Here is a 13,900-nt window from a genome sequence, read left to right as displayed (position 1 = left end):
GGGGTGCAAGACCTCGATGGGAAGTATCGTGCCACAACGGATGTGCTAAAAGGTCCAAAGGAGAGAAACACCCCGGAAAGGAAAGGGAAACCAACAATAACTTGACACGCTTCAAGAGGAGGGGACTACTGCTACAGTATATGGCCATTTCATCGTACGCACCACCAGTCTGAATAGTTTCATTACCTGTCGCTACCCCAATCCCGTGACCTGTGATACCACACGGGGAATTCATACGGTGAACAGTTCTCCGGCACTGACAGACCAGCTAATCATTATTGTGCTTGAGCAAGAGTGTCGTAGAGCTTTTCTTTCTGTTATTAGTAGTAGGACTCATACCAGCTTGCTTCCATTTCCAGTGCATCGACCTAATGCCTGTATCACGGAATTGCTTCAAACAGAACTATTAGAGCCAACCAACCATGTAAATATAGGTCTTTCATACTCCAATAACCTAATCCATTCAAAGATTGACACTATAACATTGAGCAATTGCCCCAGCTCCGCACTATGACGTTCCTAAATTACCCCAAAATCGCACTAAACGACCAGAATTGGGCACATCATTTATACAGAACCGAAGTACAACAACATACACCGACATCCAATGCCGACATTTCAACAACTGCAACCACATGCCTTGCAATTCCCCTGACCACAATCACTATTGTCGCTACCGGGGACACAATCAGAGACCTGAGAACAGGACTTCCATTCCCCCTTACCCCAGTTTTTAGCTAGCCAACACCATTCCCCATTCGGGCCACATTGCTTCCAGCACCACCTGCTATCCGAGCAGCCATAAGGTGATCTAGTCCAGCAACTCTCAGGAGCGAATAGGTCTTTCGCTGGAGGCGACTTGCCGTCGACATCTGCGGGACCTTCTTCTCTAGGAGTTGCGGTTGAGAGAATTGTGGTGGCTTGGGGGATGATGAGGATGAGTCCGAGATTGAGTTTCATGGTTCTTTGCCTGGCTATGGTTCTGTAAGGTTAGAATGTTGGAAATGAATGGGAGGGAAATTGTCTGACCTACAGGGGATGTATCGGTTGATTTGGTAGTAATAGTAGCAATCTGTAGAGCTCTAGTAATGATAGGTCTTGGGTAAGTGTATGGAAGATTCCCTACAGGCTAGAAGAGGTGTAGAGCTTATATAGCATTTCCCCCCTGTGTCTATTTGATAACTCGTGCCCAACCCTACATTCTACTTACATCTCTTCAGCGAGAAATATAGCCGGCTATTTCGGTGATATCCGAATCCACTTGACTTACTCAATAGGAGGAGTAAGTCTCAACAGTGATAGTGTAAAATAGTGAACCGGACTAAACTCCGCCTCCTCATACGCTTAACTTGCACAACCACAGCTATCTTCGAACCACCACGCATGCTTATTGGTTTCCGGTGAACACAAACTTGGCAGCCGACCGCCCTTGTCTACCCTGACCGAGACTCAGAAGCCACTATTCTGCTGACATGCATCCATTTCACTAGATTTCAATGTCGACCAAGCTCTAGTAACCGGTACAGATACCCCTCTCGATACTTACGCATAACCGGGAGATGGAGTATATGCTGTGTTCTATTGTCAGTGGCTGTACATAAGATCACGTCGTAACGCTGGTTGTCATAAATTATAATACACGAGGTTGGATGTCACCCTGTCGTCTATGGCATGTCATATGTCTGTCAGTGATACCTAGATCCTACCATTAATAGCACCATCGGCGTAGAGGAATAATTTGACTCCTTTATTACTTCAGGTAATCATCGGACCGTTCCATGAATGCAGAAGATCCTAGTGTGAAGGCTCTAATCACTGATTGCAACAGGTTCTTAAGTTGGAACGTTCCTTACTCACTACACTAATTGAGATGTCCCTATTCATCTTGGAGGAGCGTGACACAAGGCTGAAATTAGCTACCTCTTTATACCTATGTAATGAAGTCTAGACATCATGTCAAAGTTACCATCTAGTGTTGCATCTACAAAGGAATCTCAAAACGAAACCAAAAATATATTTTTCCTTTATGGTAGCACACACTGTCATTGAACCTACTCTAGACCGTTTCTAGCCCTCGTACCATGACATATAGTCGGTACATGGTGAAGTGTGTGGTACATGTAGAACAAGTACGAAGCAGGCATTTCATGCTGGGGATCAGGTGTTCTGGATCAGGTGTTCAAAGCGCGCCCTCGAAGCCATTGGCGTTTTGGTCGAGTGGGATTGAGATCTCACATACTCCACTTACCTTAACAACCCGGGAACAAGACGTTCTCCATGCGTAATCCTACTCACCTCAACGTGCCAGGATCAAGACATTGCCTGCCATTGGACTAGGATACCTTTAACCTATAGCTTGACGTGGACTAAGTCGATCTACTTCTCTAGTGGGGGATCTAGCAGGGTTGAGGTTCCTCCTGTACGCGGGTCATGATTACTCGCATACGCCTAAAACTAACATATGATAGGCTTTACTATTGGATGTACCTTGGTCTGCCCAATATGTCAAGCCCCTGACACCCTACCAAGTAGGATCATAGTCTGGGTTAAAATTGTGCCAGGTTGTAAAAGTTCAAAATAGGCTAAGGGCTCGATTGTAGTCACACGTGGGATTAAATATAATCAAACATCAGGAATAGTACGAGAAACCGAGGTACGACAGTATGAGATCCAGTACATTAGTTAGCTAGACTTATTATATCAACAAGTACTGGGATAAAAGACTGTAACTTGAAATTGTGTGGCAGGTATGTTTGTTCGCCGAGGCAAGAGTATCGGCAAAAGATTAGCTGGCCGAATAATCATTCATACGCGCTAGTAACGTAGACTAGCCGTTGTATTATGCCGTGTGGTGCAATTAATTGTCATATATTTGTACATCCGGTCAGATAGCAGTGCAGTTTGCGCCCATACAGCTCCCCTCCGAGGACAGATATCCCATAGAGATGACGTTCCCTTACCGTAGATTAATTAGACAGGGGTGTATCGCATTGGATCGGTATCCAAGTGCCTCGTTAATATATTGTCTTGTCTTTCGATAAACAAAGCGTCAAAAGTATAGTTGCATGACTCGCAAACGCTTTTGTTAGGTTGGTTGTCATTGCTGAGAAAATGACACAAAACTAGTTGCTAGGCTTGATTCCAATAGCCAGTGGTTGCAGTGGATTTTGTGTTTGTCAAAATTTTATCGCTGAGCCTTTCGAGTGATATCTACTATATATTAATATCCTTCGAACGTGATGCCCGTAAGATCCCCCCAGTCAAATGCATCGAGGAAAGGATCTAGTTCCCCAGATTGCTGTCATGATCTTAGCAAAATCCATTCAAGTGATGACTATTAATCTTACCGTGATGCCAAAATTTGTTGGTGGTAGCATGGTCATATTAGGAACGAAAGGCTGTGCCATCCCAGAGCTCGGGTTCAAAACTGGGACCTATGCCCAACACTTAGAGTTAGAGACTCTTCTGCTTAACAAGCAATAGAAGTGGTGGCACCACTAACCTGGCTGGTTTTGAAACCTCCCATGCCCAATTCGCCCAGATGATCGCAGTTGGCATGTCGCGTGAAAAGTGTTTGAGCGAAAAAGATTACTCGGTCCACAACCTCCTGCTTGTAAACAGTCGCCTGTGCCGGCCACAATCTTGCCTTCACTAAAGCTAAGATTGTCGACATGAAGAAGTACTCCTTGGCGCCTTTCACCACAAGTAGGAGTTGCGCCTCCAGACAGGTCAAGGTCATCTCCGCTAACGTGATCAAGGATTCTGGCAAACCGGGAAGTGTCAGGGGTAGAGACGATCGAGAAGAAGCTGTGGTGTTTTAGCCTAGTTCTATAGTTCTATCCAGAGGCTGCGTTTGCTTATAAGCCTACCTTGACTGTTGGTGCTGGCGTGAAGTAATTGACACACTGAGCAGTAGGCCTGCACGGTCCAATCACCGAGAATGGAGAGGGATAGCTGTCTCGAGGTCTCATGTAGCCGTCTCTGTGTAGACAAAATCATGGTGGCCACTTCTAGGCGAGTGCGAGATGATGGTGCAAAGAGGGTTTCCTTTGGAGCTTCGATGGCAAATGGCGTGTGGATGGATAAAAGGCTATGGCCAATCTTGGTTTGTAGGAGAGATTCTATCAGGATAATTTTGTGCTGCGTCTGTAAATCTTCCCCTTCCGATGCCGTCCAGGAGGGAATTTGTGAAAGATATCTATTCAACTCCCAGTCCATGTGAAGTATGTCTTCATAGCAACAGCTTATTCGCGGAGAATGCATCAATTTGCACGCCTTAAGTCGCAAGGGAAGGGACTGTATCAAAACGCATTGGAATGAGCAGTCAGTCATCTCACTTAGTGGCCTCTCAGCCGGGAGCTCTTCGCTGCTCTCCTGTAGTTCATTATCGTTGAGGTTGAGGGCTGGAGCCGTATCATAATCTCCGTATTGCAAGGAAGGCGGCATCCCTCGCTCAAGCGAAACCTCCAGATCAAGCTCGAGAATCGTCGTCCATATCCGCCGACGCATCTCCTTGTTGAACGGAGAAATCTTCGTGTACCTGCTAGGATCTCGATGGTACCCTGCCAACATAGCTTGCTTGATTAGTGTCCCCGTGTCAAGCCAAGCCTTGCTGCGCTTCATTCCATGGGCGTTCTTCGCAATAAGTAATAGAATATAGAGCCGAAACGCCATAATGTCAGGCCTCTTGATGTGAGAGTTCTCAATCCATCTTTCCGCATGGAGGACCCACTCTATTGCCGTGTAGCAAGTCAAGTCGGATTCATTATCGTTTTTCAGCTGTAGTGTATCAAAGTCTGCCAGATTCCAAGCACAGGCCAGAACCAGAAGAAGTTGAACCATGAAGCGAGGGGATACAAAATCCGGGTTATCCCGTTGTGCCTAGAATTCATCGAGCTCCTTGAGAAACGACGGAACATGAAGGACACGGTGAGTAGCTTCGAAATAGGTCAGATATAGCACGATTAAGTCATCCACCACACGGCGAGACGGGAGCATCTGGGTAAGTGATAGAGTCGTAGGTTCTGGGAAGGGTGTATTGAGAGGCTTCCGCTTCCAGAGGCCTCTCTTCACCCTCGCCAGGTCGGGTCGCAGTGCGGACAGTTGTGGGCTGGCGACTCGTATCTCCTCCGCAAACGATTTAATATCAGGAAACTAGGAGTTCCGTTAACTGTGATCCTGTAACGCTACGAGATGCATGTGATTGGAGCATGACAAACCTGAGCGATCAGATTGGCGAAGATACCCGACCCGTTGAAGCGGGTCTTTGTTTCTTTTCCTCGCATCATGATTCTGGGAGAGATATCGAGCTGTTGCGAGGGAGACGCGGGGCCCTCATCGTCCCCGAGACGATGCAATGGCGCTGCATGATGACTTACACCAGCAGGATGTTTCGAACGGTGCAGCAACTCGGTATTCACGTACGGCTCCTGATTGACGGCAGCCTTCGGGGCACCCAGGACAGTCTCCAGGAAACGGTCCCGTTTCTCTAGGGCGGGACGCGTATCCGAAGAAGTCGGTTGAGACCGAGTTAGACTTGAGCTTAACGCCGAGTCCGGGGCAGGGTGAGCCCGAGCAAGATGCGCGGCTTGAGAGATGGTGGTAGTACTAGTGGGACCGCGCTCGGAGAAAGCGGGCGTAACAACCGTATTGGGTTGTTGCCAGAGGAATTCTTTCTCATAGGTGCAATTGATGGCGGTCTTGCTGCTCTCACAACGGCTACACATAGGAAGCTTCCTATCACAGCGGAGCTTTCTGCTACGGCACTGCACGCAGGCCATCGTCCGTCGGCGCCTCTTGCGCACCCGTGGCTCCGGTTGAGGCTCCGGGTCTGGAGCCCCTAGCGGTGGTGGTGGTGGGACATCCGTCATGATCGCGAGGGTTGTCAAGCAATTGACAACTGCGCAAATCTATGAAAGGTGGACATCTTAGTCCTTTTGCTGGACTTTTCCTGCTTCTTTTGCTGGGGTCCTCGGTCAGAACTAACTTCCCGGGCGTACATTCGGTTCAGTCGGAGATCTTGTGTATTTGATAAGCAATTTCAACTCGCCGGCTTACGTGTTGGTTGGCCCACCCGGTCATCATCTCCGTTTCGGGGAAAAATCCACCGGTTATTACCGTCTTCGAGACTGATACTGAGTATGTATTCCGGTTGTTTGGGTTGTTATTTTTATCTTTTGACGGGTTGTTGTTTCTGTGTAGCCTGATTAGGCCCCGACATTGTTTGAAGATCATAATCGATCTGATGTGTAATTGAAACCCTGGTGCCTGAAAAGCGGTAACAGAAGGAAGAAAAGAGGAAGAAAAAGGCTTGAAAAGGTTAAGCTCAAGTGGGGTCAAATTGACCCGATTCAGGAACCGCAGATTCCCCATGCGGCATGGGAGTATTCTTCTTCTTTCAGACCTACGGTATATAAATGTACTCCGTACACTGTTAAATACGGAGTATGTACCGTCCAGACTCCAGACCCCTAACTGCTTCTAAGAATATTCTAACTCTATCTTGAGTCCATACATTGCGGCTGTGCCCGAATCAACTCCACATGAGAGTTCCCCAGAAGCAACCAAGGATAGTACATACTACGGAGTACTCAGACCCCTTATCAGGGGCAGAGATTTGTAGATCCAAAGTCCATGGTCCAATTTTTCAATCAACAAGATCCACGTGCCATAGAGGCCTTGGCATGTTACCTATCATTAGGCTAACACAATGGTAGTCTCTATAGCTTAGAAGAACTATAACTATGACTCAAGTAAAATGGCCTCACAAGGCAACAACTTAAATTATTATCACTTATGACATGCCGCTTAATCATCGGCGAAGGAGTCACCTGTTATGCAAAAGGATTTCGGAGATAATGCTCGGGTCTCGGAAATTCGAGCACCTCCGAGCTAGTATATACCACATCAAACAGTCAATCATTACCCTGACTCAGTTTTCTAATATATTCTGAGATTCATCTCATACTTAGAATCACCAAGAAAACAAACGAACAAAGAAAAGAAAAACATGTTGCGATCACTCCTCTCGCTCGGCAGTCGCAACGCCGACTATATCTTCCCCACGGTGGATCCAAAACAAGACGGACCGAACTGCAAACTAGATTGTGCCGATTGTACGGTACACTTCCCGTCGAAAGTGAAGGTCGAGAACTCCCGGGTACTCTACGGACACATCAAAGAGTTTCACACGCATGTCTTGGTCGCCACTGGTAAATCAGACTGGACAGAGAGGGTCGAGAATGAAAAGGGAAGCTTAATGGAAGCTTTCGACACCAGCTCGAACAAATCCAAGCATGGGGTATGTGAATTCACCAAGGACTACACTCTTTTCATATGATCTAATAGAACTAGCGGATTATGGTCTCGGCATCGAACCTCAATAACCCGAACCATGAGGCAGATGGCGAACACCAGACTACGCAAGGGACTACCGTACTGCTGCTACCTTCATTCATTTTTGTGGATTCAGTAACCACTAGCGATGTCAGAGAGGTGGTTGACTGTTTCATTGATGCTCCCAAAGGACAACCAGTTGATTCCCGATTGTCTTCTCGACCATGCCAATACGATTACGTGGTACTTCTCTGCTCTCACAGACGGCGAGATGCCCGATGTGGAATCACTGCCCCGTTAATTAAGAAAGAGTTGGAGCGACATCTGCGACCCCACGGGTTATATCGTGATGCGGATGACGAACGCCCTGGCGGTGTCGGAATCTTCTTTGTTTCCCATGTGGGCGGCCACAAATTCGCAGCCAATGTTCTGATTTACCGAAAACAGGCCGAGCAAATGATTTGGCTAGCAAGAGTCAAGCCAGAACATTGTGAGGGAGTGGTCAGCTATACGATCTTGCAGGGGAAGGTGGTTCACCCTGAGTCTCAATTAAGAGGAGGGTTTGACAGGCAACGAGGATTGACGAGTTGGTAGCGACGAGATGGCATATGGTTTTCTGTGGTTGAGGACTTTTGAGGTTGTTATAGTGTAAAATTATATTAATGGGACAATGATAATGATGGTATGGATGTCAAAACTGCAAAGAAGAGAATCCAGAAGTAGACCCGAAACACGTTACGTCATAAAACACCGCGTTAATTGATTTCGCGCACGCGACAGAAAAGGAACCAACGGCGGGACTCCGATTACCAGTCCTGGCACATAAACCACCGTTACTACCGTTACTATTCGTCCTTTTACTACTCTGTACCACAATAACAAATATTGACATTGAACTGCCTTTGTGTATATTTTGTCCACTACCCTTACTCTTCTCCAATTCCCTTCACGACATGCGATAATGGCGAGTCTCGACGTCTCCGATATCGCGGCGCAGTCAGCGCAGCTCCGTGCAGAACTAAAGGAGTGGGAAAGAGCTTTTGCCGCCGCAAATGAGGGGAGAAAAGCGGAACGGAGTGATATCAAGCAAGCGCCTGAGATTGGTATATAACTAATCACCCAGTCACCCTGCAACTCTCTTCTTCTCTTGCTAGTGTCATGAGCTAACTTTCCTGTCCGTGCCAGCGGCCAAGTATAAGGAATACTCTCGATTGAAATCGCTAGAGAAATCAGTGCGATACGAGAAGAAACACAACCCCAACTCTGTTAACTTAGAAGAACGTCCCAAGAAACGCAAGCATGCATCACCCCCTGGATCCCATGAGGCCCGCCTTGAATCGACGCCGCGCAAAGCGGCAAAAGGACCTTTCACAACCCCCTCTAAGCCACGCGGGCATCCATCTGAATTCGACCCTTACGATTCTCCGTCAGCGCTGCGCAGGCTTTTCAGTCCATCTACGCATCAACAGTCCTCGTCGCCGTTGAAGACAGCTATCGGACCCACCCCACAGAGAGACGGGAAGGCATTGGGTCTCTTTGACCTATTATCCGAATCGGGCGGGAGTACAGCAACACCCACGGCGGCAAGGCTGGCTAGTGTACGTGGAGCAGCGGCGCAAACACCGTCGAAGAGGAAAACACTAGATACCATTGCGGAGGAGGAAGAGGAGGAAGACGGTCCTCGCGGTGACCGGACCCCTGCTTCCGCAAGCAAGAGTTATATGCTTTCGGCGTTATTTGCGACACCCACAACATGGCGTTACGCTACCATGATGGACAATCGAAACGATGCTATTCGTCGTGAGCCTTCACCTCAGCCAAGCGCTAACGACGCTGGTCAAGGAGCCCCAGAGTCAGAGACTCCAGCATTTTTGCGACGATCCAACTCAGCACGCTACGCTGCTTCAAACCCTAATGGCGAAGGTCTGAGCCCAATCAATGTACGAAAGCGACCCCGGTTTGTAGGCAAAGGACTGTCTGCTTTGGTACAAGGACTACGAGACATGGAAGAAGAACACCTAGATAATGAGTTGGATGTACTCCGCGAGATAGAAGCAGAACAAGCTGGCATGAACACTGAAGCGACTGATAGTCAGGCTGTCGAGCAGGACACAGTACCAACGTTCAAGAAGAAGGGTCAAAAACGAACGACACGCAGGGTTCGCATGAAGCCGGTTATCTCCAAGCCAAAATGCGAGTCACAGTTACCAGCGTCAGAGGATGAAGACAACACAGATAATGTGGATCAAAGTGATGACGAGCTGGCGGCGGTGCCAGAGACCCAACAGCCGGGTGCCAGTGGCGACGAAACCAATGGTGTTCCAGATGCTGCTTCGCTGCATTCAATATCAGAGCCGGAGCTTGATTCTGACTCAGATTATGAGGAGCAATCTAAACCCCCGGCGAGAAGCAAAAGCTTCTCAGAAAGGATAAGGGATGCTATTGGGGTTGTAGAGCCGCCACCGGCAGAGAAGCAGGAGAAACCCCAGCCTAAAGTGAAAGAGAAACAGACTAAGCCTCGCGAGAGGAAGGTCAATCCCGAGGCACATGCTAATTACCGGTCACTGAAACTTAGAAATAAGAATTCAAAAGGCAGAGGCGCAGGGCGCTTCGGTAGGAGACGATAAAACACCATAGCTACTAGCGCACACCAGCATCATTTATGAGAAACGACCACAGCATACTCAGAGATACCACCTTAGAGAGAATAATATACAGTTTGATTCTATATAACCGCTTTATATGCTATGTGATTCGTGACTTCGTCAATTTCGTCTAGAATGTTTTATGCGTGGCATAACCGTCAATCAGGGACATAACGGCCCCGTGCGTATTGTATTCTTCGCGCTTGAGCCATAGCGTCGCGAGATCTTTCCCCGTGTTGTGGTCTACGAGGAGGCGGTGGTCTTGAGACCCTCCCATGAACAACGCGGTCATTATTCCGGTATACCGGAGTCGTTGTACGATCGGACGGCCGAGGTTCTGGACGAGATCTGAATGAAGCTGACCTCCTGCTCGGATCGTCATACTGGACGTTGCGGTCCCAGTCCGATAGTGATGTATATGGGCTTCGAAGCCATGCCTGCAACTCATGCAAGAACAAGCGCGCATTATCTCTGCCAAGAAAATCCTGCAACAGAGACTCCGCTTGCCCAGCGCTGCCTTTAATGTCAACGGTACGAAGAATCGCAATAATATACTCCAACAAGAATTCAGCATTACTTCCCCGGCGGCTTTCGAGTCTTGCCTGCCCCGGACGAGCCACTGAACTCTGGCTCGAGCCTGCCTCTGTACGGTGTAAAAAGTCGAAGACTTGCAGTTCCCTCCGTATCCAAGTACGAGCGCGCGAAACAAGCCCCTCATCATTCTTGAACTTGTCCGGTGTCAGTTCCTGGTATTGCGAAAGGCGATTCGATCCGACCCTCAGGGAATAAAGCTGGTGTCGGTAGACATGTTGTCGCCGGCTCACCTCATCTTCGCGCGAAGGTGGGTTTTGATGTTGAACGTGTGGGCGGGGACGACGCGGACGACGATAGATACAATTTCGACGGGATAAAGGCGTGGTGTGGGTTGGGAGGGCTTCTGACGGAGCTTCTAATCGATGGACCTTCAGGCCTTCGGGGTTATCTAGCTCATACTCTACCGCGGAAACGTCACTCTTGCCTAGACTTCGAATTAGAACAGAACCTTGCAATTCCTGAAGTAGGATCATACAAAGTGGACAAATTCGACGGTTTTCTAGCCAGCTCAGAAGGCACAAAAAGTCGTAATTCGCATGCCTGCAGGGAAGCGCGACGGCCGGTTCTGAGATCAGTTCCAGACAAATGACGCACGGGTTGGCCACGCTGCCATCCGCTTCCTCCTGTGCTACCTCCTCCAGCGTTTTCTGCATGATTTCCTGCTGCAGGTCGACATTATCTGGTGTCTGAGGGGCCTCTGATGGGCCCGCGATCGTAGATTTCTCCCAAGTGTCGTTCATGGGGGTTCTCCAAGGGCGGTCCATCGTGGCAGTCGGAGGGTCGTTGGCGGAGGTCACGTTGCGGTCGGCTGCTGTCATGGCAAAAATTCCACCACGAACCTTTGATCCTCGTTCTTCGACTCGTACAACCGGTCGCCGTCACCAACACAGCAAGTGTACGCTTGGCGACGGAGATGTACTAACGGGTTCAGTGGTTCCGGGAAATTTTAGAGGTCAGCGCAACAACATGAAGTCTGCAAGAGCCGTGGTAGCTGCGAATCACTCTGCCGCAATGGCGCGCGGCCAGCCAAACGGGTCACTGGCCCAGGATTATCAACGCTCCCCTTCACGCACTATTACAGGTTTAAGACGGTGGTCAATTATCAATCGAGATCTACCACGTGAGTTATCGTTTGCCTGCACTTGATAGCTTTTGACAATACTAAATTGTTGCCTCATCCGCACAACAGCCGTGTCCCATGTGAAAGCGATCCACGTCTACGACTTTGATAACACATGTAAGACTATACAACAACATGATGGGGATCACCATACGTGCCTTGGTGTTAATATCGTTCAGTATTTCATAGCCCTCTCCCTAATCCGCAGTTGTGGAATGGACCGACCATCGGTTTCCTTCAAGCCTACGAGAGCTTCGCAAACGGGGGATGGTGGCATGACCCGAATCTACTTGCTGCCACTGGGGAAGGTGCTGAGAAAGAAGAACTGCGGGGCTGGGAGGGATGGTGGAATGAGGAAATCGTGCGGCTCACGTACACTGAACTAAGACTGGCATGTTGACTGATAGGTCGTAGGTACAATTGGTCAAGCTCAGCATGCAGCAGAAAGACGCTCTGACAGTGCTACTCACTGGCCGAAGCGAGGGCGGGTTTGCAAGCCTTATACGGCGCATAGTGGACAGTAGGAAACTGGAGTTTGACCTCATTTGCCTCAAGCCAGAAGTTGGACCAAACAGCGAACGGTTTTCAACCACCATGGAGTTCAAGCAATCTTTTCTTGAAGACCTCATTCTCACATATAACCAGGCCGATGAAATACGTGTTTACGAGGACCGTGTGAAACAGTGAGTGCGATGTTCATCTATGTACCGACTTTTGCCTTTAACGCGAACATAGTGTCAAACACTTCCGAGAGTTCTTTGAACAGCTGAACCGGAGGTTTCAGACTGCGCAGAACCCCTCTCCCCGAAAAGCAGTTAATGCGGAAGTGATACAGGTAGCGGAAGGAGCTGTATTTCTGTCGCCAGTGATTGAAACAGCCGAAGTACAACGTATGATCAATTCTCACAACGATGCTGTCCGCAACCGGTCAGCCAATGGAACAAAGTCGCCGTATGGCCCACTGTGCATTAAGCGCACCATCTTCTACACCGGGTACCTCATATCCAATGTGGACTCCAGTCGTTTGATCAGTCAAACACTGAACCCAATGCTGCCCTCGGGGCTTGCTGAATCTAATGACCTTAAGTACATGGCTAACAGTATACTAATCACGCCTCGCCCTGCGCCTCGGTCAATTCTAGACAAGGTTGGCGGTCTTGGCAAGAAGCTCAAGTGGAAGGTTACCGGCACTGCAGTCTTTGAACATAGAGTCTGGGCTGCTCGGTTAACCCCCGTCCCAGCAACAGAGAAGTATTACACAGAAAACCCACAGCCCGTGGTAGTCTTAGCGGTGCGCAAAGGTGCCCGTCCTATTGACGCTGGCAAAATACAAAACTGGCATCCTGTGTCTGCTGATAAAGCTTTCACCTTCGAAACAGTCGTTGGCGAGAAAATGGTTTTGCGTGTTGAAGAACAAAATCCCCATGAAGGAGAGTGGGAAAGTCAGTTTTTGAATAAGAATCACAAGAGACGTCACCAGCAAGATCGTGACGAAGACACTTCATACCATGGCCAAGAAGGCTCGTCATCAGGAAGGCCAGCAACCTATAACCCACGGCATGGTGGCCGCCATCATGACGACGGACCTCGCCGTGGCGGATCATATCGTGGACGTGGACGTGGGTCCGGTCCCAGAGGCAGAGGCCACCCAAACCGAGGCGGGCAACGTGGGAGAGGCCGTGGGCGCGATGCTGGACCTCCGCAAGGCTACAGATCGTTAGACGATCATACTGGATATGATGGACCGTATGAAGAAAAGCCCGGGCCTGGCAATGGTGGCCCTGTGATGAACTATTAGGTTGACGTTCAAATACCCTCGCCATCTATTAAGCTTGCAACCCTTCGATTTGTGTTAGCATCATTTACGATGTCCATATATCGTTGATAGTTGTTCCTCTGGGCGCTTGTATGATTTTACATGCTCATTCTCCAGACATACATACACCTATTGGGCCTGAAAAATAATAGCAACCAGTACTCTGTTCAATAGCTTGTTCTTATACCCTATGGCATTCGCTGTCCTACCTTCACACTCGTAAGAGGTTGGCTCGAGGCACGTGTTGGCCATGTGATCCACCCGCTACTTCTTTTCAGATTCCATCTTTCTTCTGGCATTGGGATGCTTGATGTTCAGACCGGGTCAATGACAAGCTTGATACGACAACATATTTGGGTACAGTGGAGACGCCGTTATAGTTTCATTTGA

General features: G+C 48.8%; 6 protein-coding genes across 6 annotated transcripts; 3 read left to right on the top strand and 3 right to left on the bottom strand.

The window, feature by feature from the left end:
• Window positions 1-618: 618 nt before the first annotated feature.
• On the bottom strand, window positions 619-1,385 carry AO090005001336 (uncharacterized protein; the record flags this gene model as incomplete). The annotated part of the gene is made up of 3 exons (XM_023238023.1): window positions 619-974; window positions 1,034-1,072; window positions 1,343-1,385. The coding sequence occupies 3 exons, from the start codon at window positions 1,383-1,385 to the stop codon at window positions 619-621; spliced, it is 438 nt and encodes a 145-aa protein (XP_023089319.1).
• A 1,938-nt stretch (window positions 1,386-3,323) lies between these two features.
• On the bottom strand, window positions 3,324-3,739 carry AO090005001337 (uncharacterized protein; the record flags this gene model as incomplete). Its single annotated transcript, XM_001818215.3, has 2 exons — window positions 3,324-3,434; window positions 3,503-3,739. The coding sequence occupies 2 exons, from the start codon at window positions 3,737-3,739 to the stop codon at window positions 3,324-3,326; spliced, it is 348 nt and encodes a 115-aa protein (XP_001818267.3).
• A 1,447-nt stretch (window positions 3,740-5,186) lies between these two features.
• Window positions 5,187-5,870, bottom strand: AO090005001338 (Zn(II)2Cys6 transcription factor domain-containing protein; the record flags this gene model as incomplete). Its single annotated transcript, XM_023238013.1, has 1 exon — window positions 5,187-5,870. The coding sequence occupies one exon, from the start codon at window positions 5,868-5,870 to the stop codon at window positions 5,187-5,189; it is 684 nt and encodes a 227-aa protein (XP_023089320.1).
• Window positions 5,871-7,009: 1,139 nt separating this feature from the next.
• On the top strand, window positions 7,010-7,502 carry AO090005001339 (uncharacterized protein; the record flags this gene model as incomplete). Its single annotated transcript, XM_023238006.1, has 2 exons — window positions 7,010-7,300; window positions 7,491-7,502. 2 exons carry the CDS (start codon window positions 7,010-7,012, stop codon window positions 7,500-7,502), a joined length of 303 nt encoding a protein of 100 aa, XP_023089321.1.
• A 794-nt stretch (window positions 7,503-8,296) lies between these two features.
• On the top strand, window positions 8,297-9,962 carry sld2 (the record flags this gene model as incomplete). Its single annotated transcript, XM_001818218.3, has 2 exons — window positions 8,297-8,438; window positions 8,521-9,962. The coding sequence occupies 2 exons, from the start codon at window positions 8,297-8,299 to the stop codon at window positions 9,960-9,962; spliced, it is 1,584 nt and encodes a 527-aa protein (XP_001818270.3).
• Window positions 9,963-12,288: 2,326 nt separating this feature from the next.
• Window positions 12,289-13,492, top strand: AO090005001341 (rRNA 2'-O-methyltransferase fibrillarin-like protein; the record flags this gene model as incomplete). The annotated part of the gene is made up of 2 exons (XM_001818219.3): window positions 12,289-12,377; window positions 12,430-13,492. 2 exons carry the CDS (start codon window positions 12,289-12,291, stop codon window positions 13,490-13,492), a joined length of 1,152 nt encoding a protein of 383 aa, XP_001818271.3.
• Window positions 13,493-13,900: the final 408 nt, after the last annotated feature.

Source organism: Aspergillus oryzae, chromosome 1 (assembly GCF_000184455.2).
Source record: "Aspergillus oryzae RIB40 DNA, chromosome 1".
Lineage (NCBI taxonomy): Eukaryota > Fungi > Ascomycota > Eurotiomycetes > Eurotiales > Aspergillaceae > Aspergillus > Aspergillus oryzae.
Note: the sequence above shows the minus strand (reverse complement) of the source record. Positions and strands in the feature narration are given on the sequence as shown.